At 38.1% G+C, this 22,851-nt stretch overlaps 1 protein-coding gene across 5 annotated transcripts in view; it reads left to right on the top strand.

The window, feature by feature from the left end:
• RNF17 (ring finger protein 17) overlaps window positions 1-22,851 on the top strand; it is a 111,643-nt gene that overhangs the window by 34,890 nt on the left and 53,902 nt on the right. For all 5 annotated transcript variants that reach the window (XR_014776390.1, XM_084767242.1, XM_084767241.1 and 2 more), the window contains exons 10-16: window positions 3,786-4,090; window positions 6,405-6,494; window positions 17,037-17,195; window positions 18,549-18,738; window positions 19,664-19,832; window positions 21,458-21,648; window positions 22,246-22,387. Coding sequence is in view for 4 of the 5 variants with exons in the window: in XM_084767242.1 (XP_084623368.1) it covers window positions 3,786-4,090; window positions 6,405-6,494; window positions 17,037-17,195; window positions 18,549-18,738; window positions 19,664-19,832; window positions 21,458-21,648; window positions 22,246-22,387 (1,246 nt within the window). In the remaining variant the exon portion in view is untranslated. The remainder of the gene's footprint in view (window positions 1-3,785; window positions 4,091-6,404; window positions 6,495-17,036; window positions 17,196-18,548; window positions 18,739-19,663; window positions 19,833-21,457; window positions 21,649-22,245; window positions 22,388-22,851) is intronic.

Genomic DNA, 22,851 nt, shown 5'->3' with positions numbered 1-22,851 from the left:
GATAAACAGAAATTACAATGTATAAAATAGATATGAAAATCATAACATCACAAAGGTTGTGATATCACATGTAAACAGTAGCACTGCTGCAGAGGAGTGGGATGGTCATTCTTCTCAGGACAATAGAGAACTTGGAAAGGGATTTTATTTTCACTTACCTGTGGAAAATGATTGGCAGGTGGAAAGGAGAACAAATGGAAGGTAGGCATCTGAGCAGCATCTAGGCAGTAAACTAGCATGCCACATTAGAGGACCTGCTGCAGGTCCACTCTGTGTGTCCCTGTGTATACAGAAGCTTCATCCTAAAGACTGTGATGCTGTTGGACAACATTTAAACTTTATTTTCTACATGCATGCTGTTCAGTATGATAGCTACTAACCAGGTGTTGCTTGAATTAAACACAAGTTAATCGAGACTAAATAAAATGACAAATTCACTTCTTTGGTTTCATAATCCTGATCTCAAATGCTTAGTTGTCACATGTCTTAGTATAGTTATACTATTGTAACAAAATGCTGAAATAAAAATTTGTTTCCTCAGTCTGGAGGCTAGAAAGTTCAAAAATTTGGGCATTGGCAGATTCACTGTCTGATGTGAATCCTTGTCTCTCCTTCCAATATGGCAACTTACTAGCATGCATAGGCCCTAGATTCAAACCTAGTGCAAGGAGGGGTGAATAAAGTTGACACCTTCAGTATTGTTGGCCTCACAGGAAAGAAGAAAAGGAAAGGTCAAAATAGGAGCAAATGTTTCATCATTTCACAGAACAATAAATGCTTCAAGATAGATCTTTCCCAGCCATTTTGTTGTTCTATTTTGTTTTGTTTTTGAGACAGGATTTCTATATGTATTCCAAACTGGCCTTGAACTTGCTGTGTAGCCCAGGCTTGCTTTGAGTTTTCAGTGATCCCTCTGCCTCAGCCTCCCACAGTATGTATTACCACATGTGATACCTGTATCCCTTTTAAAAGGTGAAACTCAAAGTCTAGCAAGATAGCTTAGCAGGTAAAGATGCTTGCCATCAAGTCTGATGAGTTGAGTTGAGTTACCCAGAATGCACATGATAGGAGAGAACTGATTCCCACAAGTTTTCTCTGACTTCCACATGTACTATGGCACATGCACTCCCCAACACAAATATGTGCACCATGCACTCTCACACACACATAACAGGAAATAAGTGAACAAATATAACCACTATTGTAACATACAATGCCATTAAAGGCATTTTGTTACAGCCATCTGACTATACTAAAACATGTGACACCTAAGCATTTGATATCTGGCTTATGAAACCAAAGAAGTGGATTTGTCATTTTATTTAGTTTCAATTTACCAGAGCTACATAGTGAGATTATCTGTCTCAAAAGAAGGAAATAAAGAAAAACTGTTTTATACACACACATGCATGTGCACACACATACATAAACATGTAAGTGTACACACCTGTACATATACATTTTTATATTAGGAATACAGGAACAAATAAATTGAGAGGCAGGATAGTGGATATTTTCAGTTCCTGTTTATTGGCTATCTGAGGAGAAGGGTGGAGGGGCACTTGAGTAAATGTGCTTGATTCCAGATTTAGGTTATTTATGTTGGTCTTTTTTTCCAATACCCAGACAGAAATGAGAAATTCACCAGGAGTTTGGTTGTTTGCAACTTTGTTCGGAATAATAATAAATCAAACTGTCCTGGGTAGCGTGTCGGCTTGACACAACCTAGAGTCATCTGAGTGGAGATGTCCCAACTGAGGAGGAACTGCCAGCCTTAGGTTGGCCCGAGGGAATGTCTGTGAGAGATTGCCTTGATTACTAATTGATTAGAAGGATCCTGCCCACTGGATGGCACCATTTCTAGTCCAGTGGTCCTGAGTTGTATGAAAAAGATGCTTAAGTATGAATCTACAAGCAAGCTGGCAAGCAGGGTTCTGCTTAAGCTCTGCTCGGGTTGCCCTGACTTCCCTCAGTAATAAACACTGACCTGGAAGTAAAGACCAAATAAATCCTTTTCTCAAGTTGCCTTTTGTCAGAGTGTTTTATCACAGCAACAAGAAAGAAAAAGGAGTGAAAATGGCATCAGACTGAGCTAGCCCATTATCCTCTTTGTCACAGGAAGACCTTGCTAGAAGAGCACAGGGCGTCAGCTTCCCACAGGCAGTGCCTTGGGTTCGCTTTAGAGACTTCTATGGCTAATCAGCAGCCTTTGCAGGCAGTATGTTCTTTAGACAATTTTAGAGCCTGAGTATTCTTACTATCAAAAATTTTAAGGTTAAAAACCATTCTGCCTCTGTATAAAATTCTGCTAATCTTGTGTTGATTTTAAGTGACTACTCTGAGTTAAATTTAAACATTTATGAAGGCAAATTCTATAAGCTGCATGTTCTGATTATTAAATGACAGGATTGCCTGATGGAGCAGGTATTGAAAAAGGTCAAGGGTAATACTCTGAAAAATACTTAAATATAAAACAAATTTTAAGAAGTGACCTGAACATAAATAAATAAAACTAGATTGTTCAAGGAGAGAGAGGATGAAAACAAATATAAAAATGTGGAGTTGTATAAGGAAAGATTGATGAGACAGAGCTAGCTAACTTAAAAGTTCAGTAAGGTCTGATGAAATTTGCTACAAAAGGTGTTTATAATACAAGGGTGTTTGCACACGTGGGCCTTTCAGAATGGTGTTCCATACAGCCTAGTTTTCCCTAATATCAAATGCATACTTTCTATTGGAAGAGGCAGATAAACGTGTATTATAAATTCAGTTGCCTTTCTCTAATTTGTAAATTGGCCACTAGTGTTTTGTGAAGAAATAAGATTCATCATGAGTTAACTAAAATGTAACCTTGATGGACTCATTCTCTTGCATTTTAAATTTTCTAATTAAAAATCTGAAGGCCTAAAAGGTTCTGCATATAAGGAGAAGGCAGAAACATAGGAAGTAGGGTTGAGGAGCTAGCTCAGTCAGTGACGTGCTGCTGTGCAGGCTCACCATGCACAGCCAGAGTTCAGACCTCAGCACCATGTAGAAGCTAGGCACTACAGATAATCCCTGGAGCTTTCTGAATCCAGGTTCTGTGAGAGAGATTGTCTCAACAAGTAAAAAATAAGGTGGAGAGCAGTTGAGGAAGATAGCGTGCGCGTGCGCACACACGCGCGCGCGCACACACACACACACACACACACACACACAAACATATTGTACCCCAAGGATTCATGTAATGTAACTTTGAGCCTGGTGGAAGTTTAAGGTTTGTACCCATATTCTTTCCTATACTTATTTTTAAGATGATAAAATGAGAAATAGTGTTAATATAATTTAAATGAAACACTTAAGCCAAATCAAAATTACTTCTCTGGAAAACTCAAAATATTTTAGGATCAGATTATTATGATATGACTATTTGATGTTTCCTCAGTTTTTCGGTCATGATACCCCTTCTTGACTTTATTAAACCCTAAAGCTAGGCACGCGTATTGACATACACCTGTAATCTCTGCGCTTGGTAGGTTGAAGCAGGAGGATCACGAGTTAGAGACCAGCCACATGCCAAGCCAACCTGAGTAACTTAGTAAGAGAGATCTGCCTCAAACAAAACAACACAGAGCAAACAGTCTCAGAGGCCGCTGGGGACTTGGAGTAGGCAGTTTCTTTAGGAGTTTGAAAAGGGCAAGAGGGCTCTTTTGGGCCAGTGACCATGTTCTAAAATTAGATTGTGGCAAGGTTATGAAACTCTTTAAGATTACCAAAGTCATTGAATTGTGTATATTTTTAAACAGATGTCACCCTGAAGAAAATGAAGATGGACAGACTGTTCAAAAGAAATTTAATAATAAAAAGGAACTTTGTTATGATGTGTACTCATCACTAGAAAAGAAAAGGGTAGATGTGGCTGTCCTGGCTGGTGAAACACCTATGCCTCCTTTGCAAGCAGAGGCCCCTGACAGGCATTTAGAAGGGAGAAACAAGCAGCCACAGAAAGAGGTGGCTGTGGAGACGTCTCCTAAGACTATTGCTGTACTGCCTCAACTGGGATCTAGCCCTGATGTAATAATTGAAGAAATTATTGAGGAAAGCCTAGAATGTGAGTAAAAATAGAAAAGAGAAGATCTATTATCTGTAGTTAAAAATCAATTACTGTCTTTTTGTTCATGTTCTTAATATACTCTAATCTTATATCTCATATCCTCATCGTGAATTAGACTTATTGATTCCATACACCTACCTTCATATATTTCCTACATTGGGAAATTGGTTTTTAGCTTTTTATTCATTTATATTGGGGCTTGGGGGTGGGAAGCGTTTCACACTGTAATGCCGTCTGGCCCAGAGTTCACTATGTACCTCAGGCTAGGCCTCTATTTAAATCAATCCTGCACATTTTCCACAGTCATGTGGAGAGCAGGGACTGACTCTGACATGAACTCTGGTGCCCCATATTTGACCGCTTCCCCTTGGTGAGGAGGCCTGGTGGCACTCAGAGAAAGAATAGGAAGGCTACCAAGATGAGACCTAACAGGCTGTGATCATATGGTGGGGAAGGAGGTCCCCTCTGTCACAGACCTAGGGGATGGGAATAGGATGAAAGAGGAAGGGAGGAACAGGAAGAGAAAAGGGGATAAAAATCTAGATGTAATCTGAATAAAGTAATAAAAAAATAAATAAATCCTGCCTCAATGACTTGAATGGTAAGATTATTAACAAGAGCCACCATGTCTGGCTTGCTTTTTAAAGGCCTGTATTGGCAAAAGCCTTTAATTCCAGCACTCAGGAAGCAGCGGCATGCAGATCTCTATAAATTTTAGGCTAGCCTGATATACATAGTGAGTCCCAGGCCAGGCAAGGCTACACGGTGAGACATTGTCTGAAAAAATAAAATAAAATAAAAAAAAAAAAAACAGTATTTAGGGCCTGGAGAGTTGACTCAGCAATTAAAAGCCTTTTCACTCTTGCAGAGGACCAGAGGCCCTGGGTTTGGTTCCTAGCATATACATAGTGGCTTACAGCCATCTGTAACTCCTATTTCAGGGGATCCAGTACCTTTTTCTGACATCACCAGGCACCAGGCACCCACCCACATAGTGCACATACATGCATGCAAACAAAATACAAGTACACAAAAAATAAATTTTTTAAATCTATAAAAAATAAAATTAAAAATTTTGATATGCAACTCTGATATTTGATGTACTTAAGATATTTGACATTTTCATGTTATATATTTAAACTTGGTATAAATGATGCAAATAAATGGTAGATGAAATTTGTGGATACAGTTTTGCTACTCTGTTCTTAAATTAAGAACACCTCCTAAATCTTTGTTCTGATATTTAATCTGGGGTTAAACTGTTGTGAATATCATTTTATAACAAGTAAATATTCCGGTTGTTTACAGTGTTAGTATTCTGTCCATTCTTGTAGAAATGGAATGCTGCTATATGTGATTTTGCATTAACAGTCTTCTTTAGGACAGTTTTTAACACCATTGTCTGCTTTACTGGCTAACTTCAGAAAAGTCTTTTAAGTGGAATTTATTTGAAATATTTTAATAGAAATTTAAGCACATAGAAAGGAGAGAAAGAGAGTAAAAGAGACATTTTTAAAGGAGATAGTAGAACACACACAAGAAAGTGTAGGTTTCTCAACACAGACCCAGAATGAAAATTTAAATACAAAGGACACATCTTCCATTTAAATTATGACTTGTGATTACCTCTCATGACTTTACTTACTAGAAATCTTGTTTCAAATATGTTATGGTTAATTTATCAGTATGGCCTAATAATGTTTATTATTAGGCCTATAATTATTATTAGAGTGGTATTTTCTAACCCACTAGCAATCAATCAAGACACAGACACCTGTTATATTTTAAAATAGCCTTGGTTAACCCGGGGCAAGGCAGATACTAATCCCCTAAACTATTTCCCATATTGGGGTACTATCCCGTACCCTGCTCCAATCCCATGCCATCTGCTTCTAATCATTTCTATCAAGCTAACTCCCATCCATAATCCCAAATACTTACTATCATCATCTGAGCCAAATCTCCATCCGCACCGGTCGTGTGCTTCTTATCCACCTCACCTGTGACGCCGGCCTGCCTTCCTCCTCTTCCTTCTCTGGTCTGAGTGTGGTGGCACACGCCAGTAAACCCAGCACTCACCAGGCAGAGGCAGGCGCATCTCTGTGAGTTCAAGGCCAGCCTACTCCACAAAGTGAATCCAAGACAGCCAAGGCTACACAGAGAAACCCTTGTCTCAAAAAACCAAAGGAAAAGAAAAAGAAGTTTGCCATTCTAGTGTTTTACCAATTCAATCACAGCGTTTTAGACACTAGTGTCTGTCAGTGTCAACATTAACAGAATTCCTAAAGTTATCTTATTTATTTTGAAAAAGCATGCTCCACAGACGGTCCTATGGAAACTTCTGGATACCAAAAAAAGCCTGCTCAAAAAGAACTATCTTCTGCTGTTGGATCAAAAGCGGGTATGCTAACAACTGTCCACACTTGATGGAGTGGCGTTTGCTTGACGTGTGCTGACTCTTTCCTAATATGTAGGAGGACACAAAGACCATTTTACCACCTAGATCTGTTTCCTTTAATGTTAAAAGGTTTTACTATCTGAAACATTAAGTTGATAATGTTTCTCACAGCTATAACCTCTAGTTACGTAGTTACATTGGTTCTTCAAATTTTAGTGTCTTTTTAAATTTATAGTGCAAAGTAATAGGTCTTCTTATAATGTTCTTGTATATATGTATTATTTTGTTCTCATTTGTTCCCTTCCTGACTCTTGCCTGTCTCGTTCCTCTTCCCAGTTGTCCCTTGTCTGCTTTCATGCCACCTGTGTTCCATTGCATTCTCTTTTCTTCCTTTGTTCCTTCTTTTAAGTCTCTTACTCCCGTCTAGTTTGTTGACCTGTACACACATACATGCGTGCACACACACACATGCACATACATGCACAACTATATTCTGCATATGAGAGAATGGTATTTATCTTCTTGAATCTGCCTATTTCATTTGACATAATGCTTTCCAATTCCATTTAGTTTCTGCAAATGTCATGATTTCATTTTTGTAACAGCTGACTAAAAGTCCATTGTGTATATGTTAGTTGAATCTTGTATTAGTTACTTTTGCTGATACTATGACAAAAATGCTTGACAAAAGCAACTTAAAGATGTACTTAGTCTTACAGTTAAGGTGCAGTTCATGACGATGTAGAAGGAGTAGAAGGCATGCCAGCAGGAACCTGAGGAGGCTGGTTGTATTCTTTCTGCAGTCAGGAGGAAGAGAAGATGAATGTGGTTGCTCTGCTCACTTTCTCCTAATTTTTTTAAGATTTATTTATTTATTAGGTATACAGTGTTCTGCCTGCATGTACACCTGCATGCCAGAGGAGGGCACCAGATCTCGTGGTACATGGTTGTGAGCCACCATGTGGTTGCTGGGAATTGAACTCAGGCCCTTTGGAAGAGCAGACAATGCTCTTAAGCTCTGAGCCATCTCCCAGCCCCCTCACTTTCTCCTTTTATTCAGCCCAGAACCCCAGCCCCAGAATGCCACCCATATTCAGGGCTGGCCTTCCTTCCTCACTTAAACCTCTCTGGAACTGCATTGAAACCATACTCAGAGAGTTGTCTTCTAAATCCTGTGAAGTTGATTATCAGAATTAATCATCACGGGTCCACCCTCTGTCAAGTTGACAGCAAAATACTGTCCTTTGCCTCTAAAATATTGTGCTCATCTCACAATGAAAGTGCCCTTTAGTATTTAACATCCCCAACACAGTTCAAAAGTTCATTTGCTTCTGGGATTCAAGAGAGTATTATTAATAATATGAGACTCTGTAAATTTTTTTTGAAAATGTAAATACTTCCTGTATACATTGTCACAGTGTAAGCATTCCTGATGTAAATGTAAAGAACACGAGCATAGTGTGGTGGTTAGTTTTGTTTTTTGTTTTTGTCAGCCTCAAGCAAGGCTCATCTAGGAGAAGGAAACTCAGTTGAGAAAATGCCTCTATCAGATTGGCCTCTGGGCAAGTCTGTGAGACATGTTCTTGATCAATGATTCATGAGGGAGAGCTCAGTCCACTGTAGTTGTTGGTATCCTTGAACAGGTGGTCTTGGGTTATATGAAAAGCAAATTGAGAGAGCCATGGAAAACAAGCCAGTAGACCATGTTCCTTTATAGACTCTGCTTTGGTTCCTGCTTTCAGGTTCCTGCCTAGAGTTCCTGTCCTGACTGTTCTTCATGACAGACTGTAAGGTGTAAGATGAAATAAATCCTTGTTTTCCCAGGTTGCTTTTGGTCATGGAGTTATGCCTGATGAAATAGAAATCAGACTAAGACACATTTGCAAGGAAAGATTGGACTGATGCAAGTCTAAAACCATGTAGGGCAAATACCAAATGCTGTAGCACCATGCCCAACACCTGGAGCTTGTAGTAGCATCCTGTGGGCCCTAGTGAGCTTGAAAAGAGTCCCATAGCTCCAGTTCTGCCTCCTGTAGCACATAGAGCCTCTCTGTTGGGACACCTCCACTCCAGAATGTCTGTAACATTCCTTCACAGACATCTCATTGTCCTGGCATTGCCCACATCCTGTGGTCTCCATCCCAGCTTGGGCTTCACCTTCACAGGTTTACATAATGACCTCTTTGGGGCCTCCTTGTAGTGAATTTGACCCTACCATACATTGCCCATTCTTGTCAACTTTCTGAAACCGTGTGAGCCTCCGTGACCTTATAACCCTTGAATATTGTTGTGTGCCCGCCAAACAGAACCATTTGGACAGCACTGACAAGGCCTGCTGCCAGATTGAGCTATAATTCGATGCCCTTCTATGATAGCTATACTGTACTTTACCCCAGACCTTAGAAAACACATTCCTAAACAACTGTTTTTCATTAGGGAGCCCATTCAATTGTCTTTTCTTATTTTTCCTTTGTTGAAAATAGATTCTTTTCTCATATAATATATCCTAATTGCAGTTACTCCTCCCAGTTCCTCCACACTTCTCTTCCCATACAGATCCCTACTCCCTTTCTATCTCTCATTATAAAATAATAGACTTCTAAGAGATAACAGAAAAACATAACAAAATAAAAGATAAGATAAAATAAACACCATCACATCAAGACTGGACTGATCAACCCAACAGAAGGAAAGAACATCAAGAGAAGGCACAAGAATCAGAGACCCACTTATTCACACACTCAAGAGTAGCCATAAAAATACTATGAAGCTGAAAGCTATAATGTGTACACAGAGGGCCTGGTGCAGACCCATGTAGGTAACCCCTATGCTTGCTGCATTGGTTTATGAGTTCATAGGAGCTTTGCTCAATTGATTTAGAGTACTTTGTTCCCAAGCTCTGAGGGAAGGGGTTTGATGGGACATCCCATTTAGAGCTGTGTGTTCTAAGGTCTCTCTTTCTGCATATTGCCTGGTCGTGGGTCTCTGTGATTGTTCCTATCTGCTATAGGAGGAAGTTTCTGTGATGATATCTGAATAAGGCTCTAATCTCTAAGTGTAGCAGAATGTCATGAGGGGTCATTTTAACACTACTTTTGTAAGACTGGGACTATTTATTTTTATTCTCGGTCTCTGGGCTCTCTCCAGTCTTGGTTCTTGCTCACACAGCAGTTTTGGGTATGAGTTCTATCTCACGGAGTGGGGCCTAAAGTCAAATCAAATATTGATTGGGTTCTCTCACAAGCTTTGTGCCGCCTTTGTTCTAGCATATTTTGCAAGCAGATCAAAGGTTTTGTGGGTGTGTTGGTGTTTTAGGTTCTCTTTTGGTAGCCTGCAGATTACTTTTCCATGCCAAAGACACGAGAATGGGTGAAGGTTCTATGTAGGTACCAGCTCCACCTCTCCATGCTCAATGAGTTATGTAGGTGTTGTTTTCAGCAATGGAGGCTTTGCTGTCAGTTTGTAGAGAGCAACCTTTTGTCTTGACAACAGCCTTGGATGTTTAGGGATTCCCATTAGACTCTTTTGGCCAATGACTGAATTGGACGTAACCCAGTCCCAGAACTGGAAGCTTCATTTGGTGACAAGAAATGGCCAATTGTCTCCACCATTATTTGGAGACTTCATTAGGATCACCTTCATATAGTTTAGTAAATTTCCCCTGTACTAGGTTTCCATACCACCCCTCAAGTGACCCTCAGTTTTAGCTGTCTCTCCCTGTACTTCCTTCTTCAACCCCATCTCCAGTCCTCTCCCCACCTGATCCTTCCATTCTAATCCCCCAACCCCTATTCCATCCATAAAATCTGTCTTCTTTACTTTCCAAGGAAGATTCATGTGCCCCACCTAGTCTCTTTCTTTATGCCTAACCACTCTGAGTTTATGGGTTATACCTTGATTATTATTTTTAGTGGCTAATACCCAAATATAAGCAAATACAGAGTACATTTATCTCTCTGGACCTGGGTTACATTGCGGTAATTTTTTTCTAGTTCCATCTATTTGCCTGCAAAGTTTATGATATTTTTATCAGCTGATTAATATTCCATTGTGTAAATCTACCATATTTTCTTTATCCATTCTTCTATTGATAGATATCTAGGTTGTTTGCAGTTTCTAGCTATTATGAATAGAGCAGCAGTAAGCATTGCTGAGCAAGTGTCCTTGTGTCAGGATGAAGCATCCTTTGGATATATGCCCAAGAGTGGTATAGCTGGATCTTTTTAAAAATTTTTTTATTAATTTGTTCATATTACATCTCAATGATTATCCCATCCCTTGTATCCTCCTGTTCCTCCCTGTCTCTCACTTTCACCCTATTCCCCTTCCCTACAACTGTGACTGAGGGGGACCTCCTCCTCTTCTATATGATTATAGGGTATCAAGTCTCTTCTTGGTAGCCTGCTATCTTTCCTCTGAGTGCCCCCAGACCTCCCCATCAAGGGGACGTGGTCAAATATGGGGCACCAGAGTTCGTGTGAAAGTCAATTCCCCACTCTCCACTCAACTATGGAACATGTCCTGTCCATTGGCTAGATTTGGGTAGGGGTTCCATGTTTATGCATGTGTTGTCCTTGCTTGGTGCCATAGTTTGAGCAGAACCCCTGGGCCCAGATCTGCCTGTCATAATGTTCTTCTTGTAGGTTTCTAGGACCCTCTGGATCCTTCTGTTTCCCCATTCTTCCATACTTCTCTCACCTAGAGTCCCAATAGGATGTTCTCACATCTTTCCCACTTTCCTGGTAAGTGAAGACTTTCATGGGACATGCCCCTTGGGCTAGTGTCCAGTTATAAGTGAGTATATACCATTTGAGTCTTTCTGCTTCTGGGTTAATTCACTCATTATGATCATTTCTAGTTCAATCTATTTGTCCACAAATTTCAGGAAGTCCTTGTTTCTAATAGCTGAGTAGTATTCCATAGTGTAATTGTACCACAGTTTCTTTATCCATTCTTCTACTGAGGGACACTTAGGCTGTTTCCAGGTTCTGGCTATTATGAATAAGGCTGCTATGAACATGGTTGAGCAAATTTTCTTGTTGTGTGCTGGAGCATCTTCTGGGTATATTCCAAGGAGTGAAATAGCTGGGTCTTGAGAAATCCCTATTCCCAGTTTTCTGAGAAAGCACCAGATAGATTTACAAAGTGGCTGTACTAGTTTGCATTCCCACCAGCAATGAAGGAGTGTTCCTCTCTCTCCACATCCTTGCCAGCATGTGGTGTCACTTGAATTTTTGATCTTAGCCATTCTGATGGGTGTAAGATGGAATCTCAGAGTCGTTTTGATTTGCATTTCCATGATGACTAAGGAGGTTGAGCATTTCCTTAAGTGTTTCTCAGTCATTTGATATTCCTCTGTTGAGAATTCTCTTTTTAATTCTGAGCCCCATTTCTCAATTGGATTATTTGGTTTGGTGGTGTTTAATTTCTTGAGTTCTTTATATATTTTGGATATTAGACCTTTGTCAGATGTCGGGTTGGTGAAGATCTTTTCCCAGTCTGTAGGCTGTTGCTTTGTTCTCTTGACAGTGTCTCCTGCCTTACAGAAGCTTCTCAGCCTCATGAGGCCCCATTTATTAATTGTTGACATTAAGGCCTGGGCTGTTGGTGTTCTGTTCAGGAAGTTGTCTCCTGTGCCAATGTGTTCCAGGTTCTTCCCCACTTTTTCTTCTATCTGACTTAGTGTCTCTGGTTTTATGTTGAGGTCTTTAATCCACTTGTCTTGAGTTTTGTGCATAATTGGATTATTTGAGTTTTATCTAGTTTCTTGAGTTATTTATATATTTTTGATACTGAATGTGGAATCAGTAAAAATCTCTTCCCTTTATGTAGGCTGCTGTTTTGTTCTATTAGAAGCATCCTTTGCCTCACAGAAGCTTTTCAGGACATAGGCGGTGTATAACCGTTATCTTGGCCAGGATGCAACACAAATGGTCTGCAGCCTAGAATCTTTTTCCAAATCTTGTAAATGCGGCTTTTTAATCAGCCTTTCTGTCAGCAAACTTGGACCAGAGTACCCCATTCACATTCTAGGGAGTCTCTAGCCCTGAGGTCCAAACTCTTCCTTACTCTTCCCACAAACCAGTTCCAAAGCCTATGAACCACATGGTCAGATTTATCATAATAGCATCCCTAAGTCTCTACCAGTTTTCTGTATTAGTTACTTTCTATGTTGCTTTTTCAAAATGCTTGACAAAAGCAATTTAAAGAAAGGATTTATTTTAGCTCACAGTTTGAGAGTGGTAGGTGACATGGTGGCAGGAATATGCGGCAGCTGGCCATGTTCCATCTGCAGTCGGGAAGCAGAGAGAAATGGATGCTTGGCACTCTACTCACTTTTCTCTTTATTCCATCTAATACCTCAGCTCATAAAATGGTGCCACACACACAGTCCTGGTGAGTCTTCTGTTGGTTAAGTACCTTGGGAAATGCCCTCACAGTCATGCCTAGGGGGTTATCTCCTAAGTGGTTGTAAATCTAATCAGGTTGACAATTAAAATTAGCTATCATAAATCAGTAGATCATTTTTGGTAGTTTAGCTAATTTGGTGTGTTTGCGAATTTTATTGGCATGCATTCATTGTACATTGTGGTGGGTTTTATAAAATATTTTTATATATCATGTACTTTGGCCATTATTTATTCCCCCACCGTCTCCTTTCTTCTTTCCATTCTGATATTCTCCTTTATTTCATCAGTGTTTTGCTTCTACTTTTAAGCCTTACGTGTGTGTGTGTGTGTGTGTGTGTGTGTGTGTGTGTGTGTGTGCCCGCGCACACATAATCTAAAATCCATAAATGAAAAATGCTTTTTCTCTTTTAGATTAGTATTGTCTCAACTTGCATCCATTTTCCAGTGTATGATATAATTTCATTTCTTATGCTGAATAAAACTCCATAGTATGTATGTATATATATATATGTGTGTGTGTGTGTGTATGTATACACACACATAGATTTTCCTTATCCACTCATCTGTTAGTGTATTAAGATAATAACTTGCTCATTGTGAATAGTACTACAACAAACATAGGTGCTCAAGTATCTCATGGTATATTGTCTTACATTCATTTGAATATATTACCCAAGAGTGGTTTAGATGGGTCATGTGTTAGTTCTATATAATATGGCTATTTTAACAAAAACTCTGCCAAGCCATGTGCGTAGAAAGTCTTTTCATCCTCAAGTGTCTTCAATTTTTTTTACTTAGTATTCTAAAGTTTTGATTATAGAGATCTTTTACTTTTGGCTAAAATTATCCATAGGTAATTTTAAAGCTATTGTGAATTTTTCTGATTTCTTTATAAGCAAGTTCATTTACTGGTGTGTAGAATGGCTACTGGGTTTTATGGATTGATTCTTATATTCTGTTTTTTACTGAAGGTGTTTATTAGATCTAAATGTTTTCTTGTGGAGATTTTAGGGTCTTTTAAGCATATTGTGTTGTTTGAAAATATGGATACTTTTACTTTTTTCATGTTTTATATCTTTTTCTTTTCCTGTTAGTGATGTAGCTGAGACTTTAAGAATTATATTTGTGGATAAGAGCACAAAATGATGCTCCTAATTTTAAAAAGAAATTATTTTAGGTTTTTTCCATTTTACATAATGTTGGCTATATATGACCTTTATTATGTTGAGATATGTTCCTCTTGTTTCTAGCCTTTTCAGGGCTTTTATTGTAAAATGATACTGAACTTTCTGAAAGACTTTTTCTTTGTCTGTTGAGATGATCATGTGATTTTTGTCCTTAAGTCCATTTGTGTATTGTATTAAACTTACTAAGAGGCATATGTTGAACCAACCTTGAATCCCGGGTATGAAGCCACCTGCTTATGGTATATAATCTTCTTAATGTACTATTATTGAATTCAGTTTGCAAGAATTTGGTTGATAAATTTTATTTTTGTGTTTATGGGAGAACTTTGTATATAGTTTTGTGGCTGCTGTCTTCATCTGGTTTTGGGGGAACTAACTTCATAGAATGAGTTAGTTAAGGAATGGTGGGGTAAACTGTCTGATAGAATATGACAGTAAATACACCCAGTCCTGCGCTTTTATAAGGATATAACGGATTACTGCTTCCGTCTAAATGTGTTTTACACATTTGTTAGTTTAGGTTCTGTATGTCAAGGAATTTATCCATTTCTTTAGGTTTTCCAGGTTTTTTTTAGAATATAATTTTTAAGGCATACCTACTCCAGCGAGGCCACACTTCCTAATAGTATCACTCCCTATGGCCCTATTTTCATTCAAAAATACCACAACATCTCTCTGGGGCGCGCGCGCACACGCACGTGCACACACATGCTCTTGCTCTCTCTAATTTTATTAGTTTACAATTCTCAATTTTTATTAGATTGGATAGGATTGTCAATCTTGTTTATCTTTTCAGGGAACCAGTTCTTTGCTTCTTTGTATTAAGTCTTAATGAATTTCTAAGATGATCTTTTATTCTTTTGCCTGCAGAAATTGGCTTGCTTTTGTTACTCTGAGACCTCAAAAAATATCATTAAGTTATTTATTTGAACTTACTCTAATTTGGGGACTGTAGGAGAATTGAGGTGGCATTTTATATAGCCCAAAGTTGCCTCAAACCCACTTTGTAAACTGAGAATAATCTTGACCTTCTAATCCCCTTGCCTGCATCTCCCAAAATTTGAGATTATAAGTGTGCATCACCATATATGGCTCACTCATGATTTTTAATGTGAATGAATACTCGATTGCTATAAATTTGTTCTTAGAACTGCCTTAGCTTTATTCTAGACACCCTAATAAGTTATGATACTGTTTCTTTTGATTCTAAGAATTTTGTTCAGTTTTGAGAGAGAGTCTTGCTGTGTAGCTCTGGCTCACCTAGAACTTGCCATGTAGACCAGGCTGTCCTGGAGCTCACAGAGGTCATCCTCCCTCTCCTCCTGAGTTTTAGGATTAAAGGCATGTACCCCACCCCCAGCTTTGACTCTAGAAAACTTTAAACATATCCCCTTCTCTTTTTTTTCAGGCACCACCAGTTGATCTATAATTCAAATTGCGGACATTTGTGCAATTTCTTCTGTATCTCTTGCTGGTATCTAGTTTTGTTCTGCTGTGATTTGATAAAATGCAAGGAATTTTTAAAATTCTTTTGTATTAGGGCTTACTTTGTGGCCTGTAATATTGTCTATTGTATGGAGAGTTCCATACATTGATGAGAAGAATATGTATTCTATATTTGTTAAATCGAGTATTCCATAGATGATAGTTCTAAGTGATGCATAAGATAGTTTAACTCGTTTCTTTGTTGATTTTTAGTTTAAATAAGATGATGTTGAAGTTACTCACTATTATTATATCAGTACCTGCCTGATTTTGCATGCCCTTTAATGTGTTATGAAAGAAGCCCTAACGCTTAGTATACATATATTTACAATTATTATATCTTCTTGATGAATTGTTGTACTTACTGCTATGTAGTAGTCTTTATCTTTTTAAGTAGTTTTGTCTTGAATATACTAGTTTAATTTTTGTTCATTTGATTCTTGATTTATGGCTATCTTTTTCTTTGGAGACAACACAATAGCCAGATGCTTTATAATCTAGTCAGCAAGTTTGTCTTTTAAATGACGACTTGTGGCCTGTCTTGATTACTTTTTCTATTGCTGTTATAAGACACCCTGGCCAACACAACCTATAGAAGAGTTTATTTGAGGCTTGCAGTTTCAGATGGTTGGAGTCCATGACCGTAATGGTAGGAAGCATAGCAGCAGGCAGGCATGGCACTGAAGCAGTAGCTGGTAACTTAAGACATAATTATGAGGCAGAAAGAACACAATAGGTATGACACGGGACTTTGAAACCTCAAAAGCCACCCCTAATGATACAACTCCTCCAACAAGGCCACACTTTCTATTCCTTCCCAAACAGTTCCACCAACTGGGGACCAAGCAAATACATAAGCATATGGGGCATTCTAATTTAAACCACCACAATTCTGTTTGCACTTAGTCATTTTTGACTGTTATTCATGGTTTGGGTTGCCTTTCTGGTTGGTTGGATTGCTGTTTATTCTTTTCCTTTCTCTTAGTATGTGGGGCCTGCTTCTTTACTGTGTTGGACATGATGGACTTCCTAGATTTCCTGTTATATTATATGCCATGACTTTAAAACCTCACATGAACTTAGTCCCACCTATAGAAAATGTTTCTCAAGATAGACAAAGTATTTGCAGTTCTGGTTGCTGAAGAGTTCATAGTGGAGGCACTGTAATCCAGTAGTAGAGCGTTTGCCTAAGGTGCATGACAGCCCGGGTTTCATCCCTGGCAACACACACACATAGGTGAACCATTTGTTTTCGCGGGCCTTTGCAGTTTAGCTCTTTCCAGGCTCCTAATAATTTTAGAAACTTGTTGGTACAAGACAGGTTTGTTTTTTTGTTTCTGCTTTGTTGGTGGTAGTGGTGGTGGGGGTTTTTTGTTTGTTTTGAAATTACAGTTGTTCACCTTTTATGGTTCTTCCCTAGGTCATGTTTTAATAATGTGCTTTAAATATGGATTCTTGCCCAGGTTGTCCAGAGCTAGTTTTTGTGAGTCATGTAATACATCCTTGCCACTTCTATGTGCGGAAATATTCACAAATAAAAGATGCAACAATATTGGAGAAGAAAATGAAGCAAGTTTGCAATAAGAGCTTGCACCTTGATCCGTCAGACGTTTTGGAGCTAGGTAAGGATTACTCCAGATTATACTACCAAGTTTGTTTAAATACTGTAACATTTGGCCAACCTATATAGACTTACCAGAAGATTTTTTTCTTTTTATAATATTCATATAAAAGTTTTGGAATTATTTAACATAAATTATTTAGGTAAGTTAGCTAAATATTAAAATCAGTGTTAACACATGTTTGGAGTACAACAGCTCTATTATAGAGTCAGTTGCTGCTTAAATTAGAAAGCCCATAACACCCTCTTCAGAATGAAGTATTGTATGCGGATGGGTTCTAGCGTACCACATTTCTACTACCTCACTGTGGCATGAATTAGGCTTGTAGATATTCTTTGTTCTGTTGGGATAGACAAGAAGTTATCCCTTGCCAATTAACTACATCATAGCCAATGTTCTGTAACAAGGCAGGTTTATAAGAGAGAATAATAATAAATATATTCATGTACATAGGAGCTACAGAAAATATGGCATGCAGTAAAGGCTAGAGGGCTGAAGCTTAGCTATGTCTTAGAGGAGAGAGAATCAGGGTGGAAGAGAAGAAAGCTAGAGCGTCCTAATTATTTTAGAGCTTGTACTTATTATAAAGTATAAATTACTGTAGTACATTATTACAAATAATTGTTATTGCAAAGTGTGAATTACACAATTAAAGCCGTCAGGTAGTGTCTGAGAGCTGATCTCAGAACTGATGAGAGGCTATCTATGCTATGTGGTGACTTTTTTACTGTTTTCTTTTTTCTGATAATTAGTCTTTTCTGGATTTCTGATTACTGTTAGGGAGTTTAAGACAATCCTATTCTTTTGGAAGTTTTGTTAGATAAATGAACTTTGGGTAAGCAGACCTTGTTTTTGCTTAAGGGAAAACCCAAGGAAGGTTAGAGAGGCCTTGGTCCTGGCAGTTTGTTTTGCTTAGCGTATGTCAAAATAACATATTTGACATACTATATTCTGAGCCCCACACCTCAACTGCCTGCAGTGAAGGAACCAACTCCAATGGCAGGTGTTGTAGCACATTCCTTTAGTCCCAGCACTGGGGAGGCATAGGCAAGCAGATCTCTGAGAGTTTGGGGCCAGCCCAGTTTACATAGTTAGTTCCAGGACAGTTAGAGTTTCATAGTGTGGTGTACTTTATGTGGTTTTAGCCTCCCAATTAGCTTATAAGTTTCTGTAGTAAAGAAACTGCCACAATATGTTGCCTTTTAGTCTTATAGCACTTGACAGTACTATGTAATTAATAAATCAATGAACTGTGATTTCTTAGTTAGAAACTAAGATACATATTTATAAGGTAGAGCTTTATTTGATGTCCTTACTCATAAATGCTAATGATTTGTCTCCCTCATTATGTAGGTTCAAGAATATTTGTCAACAGTATAGTGAATAGAATGTGGTGTCGAGGAATTATCACTAAAATAATTCCAACAAAAACTAAAAATACCAGAAAACCATGTAGTCCTACCAAATTCCCAGCCTGTGAAATTTCACAAATACAGATATTCATGGTAGATTTTGGAAATTCTGAAGTCCTGATCATCACAGGGTATGACTCTTTGTGATTAGTGTGTGTTCTTAGCCTGCTTAGAAACATTTATGGGAAAGAGGATGGAAGAAAGTTAGTAATAACTAAAGAATTGTCGTAGTTCACGTCCAAGGCCTCTGCTCTACTATCTTGTTGTATATTTGCCTTACAAAGTAACTAAATGTTCTCCTTTATTGGTATTAGTAGAAGAGGAACTTGGAAAAGAGATTTTTTATGTGCTCCAGATATACATCTTATGTTGTTTCAGGCCTGAGGATAATGTAGCTGATGCTTTTAAATAAAGTATTAATAGTTAGCTACATATGATTGGGTGAATTATTTTTAATCTTACTGCTATAAATTCATGAAAGGACGTTTAAATATCATGCTGTCTGACTCACCATATGTATTAAAAACTTTGTTTCTAGGTCTTAGAAAAAGAAATTGAAATGATTTTGTAGTGACAGCCCTATTGTCTTTAGCATGGTTACTTCATTTAATGGTCACAGCTTTATAAATATAAATATATTAATTATGCTCTTTAAGTTTAAGCTGAATGAGTTTGTGAAAGTTAAAATAAAGATAGAGAAGATTTAGTACTATGTAGTAAAGCTATATCTGCTTAATAATAGTTAATAATAAAATTATTAATAAAGTATTAATTTAGAATATAAATTTCTACAAGATTTAACTTGAGGTAATTATCCTTAGAAGTATATACCTTGTAAAGAATAAAAGGAATTCAAAGATTGAAATTTTTCTTTATCTTTCTTGAGATAGGGTTTTAGCTATGAAACCCTGGCTGGCCTGGAACTCACTAATAGACCAGGTTGGCCTCAAACCAGCAGAGATCCATCTGTCTCTGCCTCTGCCTCCTGTGTGCGGGATTAAAGGCATGCACAGCCATACCCAGGGAAGCATTATTCTCAATATTACTTTTTCCTAGAGCTGGTGACACACATATGGAACCAGAGCGTGTTGGTGAGCAGCATGTTACACTAAGTGACTTCTGTCTGCTTCTAAGGAAGTCTGAATCCTATAGTGAAGAACTGTTGAAAGACATCCCACACTTAGCACACCTGTGCTCCTTGAAAGACATCGTTCCATACCATTCAGTAAGTGAGATAAGTGAGATTGGGAAGTGATTCTTCCTCAAAGACTACTGGAGTTTTGGTTATGTTGCCAGTGAAATTACTAAGCTGATCTGAAAGAACCAGTTAATCTTGACAAACACATTCTGCTTATGAACTATTAGTGCTAGTAAAAGGTACCATAAGCCTCAGCTTTCATAACTGAAAATATTTTAATGAAAATTTGAGTTCAAGAAAGTTTATATTTGGGGTCTGCTCAAACTACTGTACCAAACAAAAACAATGCATGCAGTAAACCTACAGCCCTTATTCAGATGTAGTCAATGGACAGCACATTCTCCACACTTGTCTGGAGAGCAGGGACTGACTGACATGAACTCTGCTGCCCTCTTTTTGACCACTTCCCCTTGGTGGGGAGGCCTAGTGGAACTCAGAGGAAGGGGAAGCAGGCTACCCAGATGAGACTTGTTAGGCTGTGATCATATGGTGGGGGAGGAGGTCTCCTTCTGTCACAGGCCTAGGGGAGGGAGAAGAGGGTGAAAGAGGGAGGGAGGGAGGAACGAGAAGTTACAAGTGAGGGAATAACAATTGAGATGTAATCTGAATGAATTACTTAAATTTAAAAAAAGAAAGTTTATATTAACATAATGAAATATTCAAGTAAAACACCAAGTTTTAGAGTCATTTTGTAGAAAGGAATCAGTTAGAAAATGGGATGCTGCCTGTTTCTATACATTTCCTCCTCTTTCTCTGTATTTCATTCATGACTCATGTAGCTTTCTGTTAGGAATTATTTGTGAATCTTTTCCCCAAGAAATCCTAGGAGACTGGAATTATATCTAAAAGTGCAACAGTTGTTCTGTTATGAGGTCTATGAAGGCAGAAGTCTGTGCCTTTGTTCTCTGTACTCACAACACTTAGCAGCTCCTCTCTTCTAGATAATATGGCACTGGGTTTGTACTAGGCAAGTACATTGCCACCTGAGCTACATCCCTGGAACCAAATTTTATTGCTTTGGTGCCCACTATTTAGTCTCTGTTATACTGTTACAGTACTATGGTCTTAAAGTATACATTCAGAATTACCTTTTGAAGTTTTATAATTCAAGTGGAAAATTCATATGTAACATACTTTTAAAGGCATTATAATTTTTATTAATACTTTAGATGTATTTATTCATATATGTATATGAATGCTTCGCATCCATGTATATAAGTATGTGCCTGGCTCCTGTGAAGGTGCCAGAATCCCCTGGAACTAGAATTCCACGTGGTTACAGACCACCACGTGGTTACAGACCACCATGTGGTTACAGACCACCATGTGGGCTGGCGATCTTACCAGTCACGAGAGCAGCAGGTGCTCCAAACCACTGAGCCATGTCTCCAGCACCCAATTTTCATACTATCCTAAAGTTACTTATAAACTTATATGTATCTTAAGATTGTATCTATAGATGAAAGTATGTCTACATTGTACATATATAGGCGGATCTCAGTTTATGGCCTCAGATGTTTCCTAAATGCATATGATTGCTTCAGTGCCTTAACTTAAAGTTGCAGGCTGGCTGGTACAAAGCAACATCCAACACTGTAACATAAGCGTTAATTGTAATTACTAACAACTTTGCAACTTTATTTTACCCATAGAGTGAAGGCTGGGAAAAGGAGGCAAAAGTGGAATTTTTGAAAATGGTAAATAAAAAAGCTGTCTTAATGAAAGTTTTTGGAGAAGAAGAAGATGTCCTTATTGTAGATCTGCAGAAACCACCAACAAATAAAATCAGCAGTGATATGCCTGTGTCTCTCAGAGATGCATTGGTTTTTATGGAACTAGCAAGGTAAGTAACTTGTTAGAATTTAAATATTCTTCAAGATAGAGGCTATGTGGGCTGGAAAGATGGCTCAGCAGTTAGAGCACTAGCTGATCTTGTAGAATACACAAGTTTGGTTTCCAACACCATCTTTGCAGCTCACAGTTGTCTGCAATTCCAGTTCCAGTGCTACTTTCCACCCTCCTCAGGCAACAAACACACATGGCACACAGACAGACAGACAGAAAGATAGACAAGCAAAATACATATAAGCATAAAATAAAAGTAAATCTTTTAAAAAAGATTATAGCTATAAATGGGGAATGAAGAGGTTTTAAAATAATCAACTTGGGCCTAGAGCTACAGCTCACTTGTTAGAGTGTCTGCCTATATGCACAGAGCACGGATTAAACCCGGCACCATATGCGCCAGGCACAGTGGCACATTTCTGTAACCCTAGTACTCAGGAGGAAAAGGCAGGAAGATCAGAAATAGGTAGCCTATGTTATACTTATATTTTTCTGGGGTTTCTTACGCATCTACTTCCCTTCTATACCCTTTATCCCTTCTAATACCTACCAAAACCTTTATAAGAATGGCTTTGTTTATTTTGTTTTTAATTAGATTTAGGTCACATTTGCCAAGAAGCCACAGTGAAAAGAACATAACTTTATGCTATTGTCCACCCATTTTGCCTGAAGAGATGACAGAAGTTTCAGTCATGGTTTGCCATATAAATAATCCTACTGATTTTTATCTTCAGTTGGTAAGTATATTTTTTTAAATTTTTAAATAGAAATGTTTAACAGGGATGAATAAAAATTAATCAAAACAAGTCTTCTGTACATTTAAATTTCTTAGGAGCTGCCACTTTAAACAGGAAGTCCACCGGATTTATGGCAAATTAAAAATCTCTTTCTCAAAAAATAAATAAATAAATAAATATAAATAAAAATCTCTTCCTCCTACAAGTTAGTCAAACAATGGTAGAAAAGTACAAGTGGTACTTACATATGAGTGTTTTTTACTTCCTTTTAGACGGGAGACCAGGAAAGCTCCTAGATATTCCAACCACGAATATCTAAGAGCTGTTATTACTAACTTAAAAGTAGGTTAAAGGCGTCTAAGATTAAGCTTGGGGGAGGGGTGTTATAAATTAGTTTAGACATCTAGTAAAACAGCAAGCTCATTGCTTTATATGAATTAGCTTATGTAAAACCCTTACATGTT

This window comes from Acomys minous (assembly GCF_964271855.1).
Source record: "Acomys minous genome assembly, chromosome: 18".
NCBI classification, from domain to species: Eukaryota; Metazoa; Chordata; class Mammalia; order Rodentia; family Muridae; genus Acomys; species Acomys minous.
Note: the sequence above shows the minus strand (reverse complement) of the source record. Positions and strands in the feature narration are given on the sequence as shown.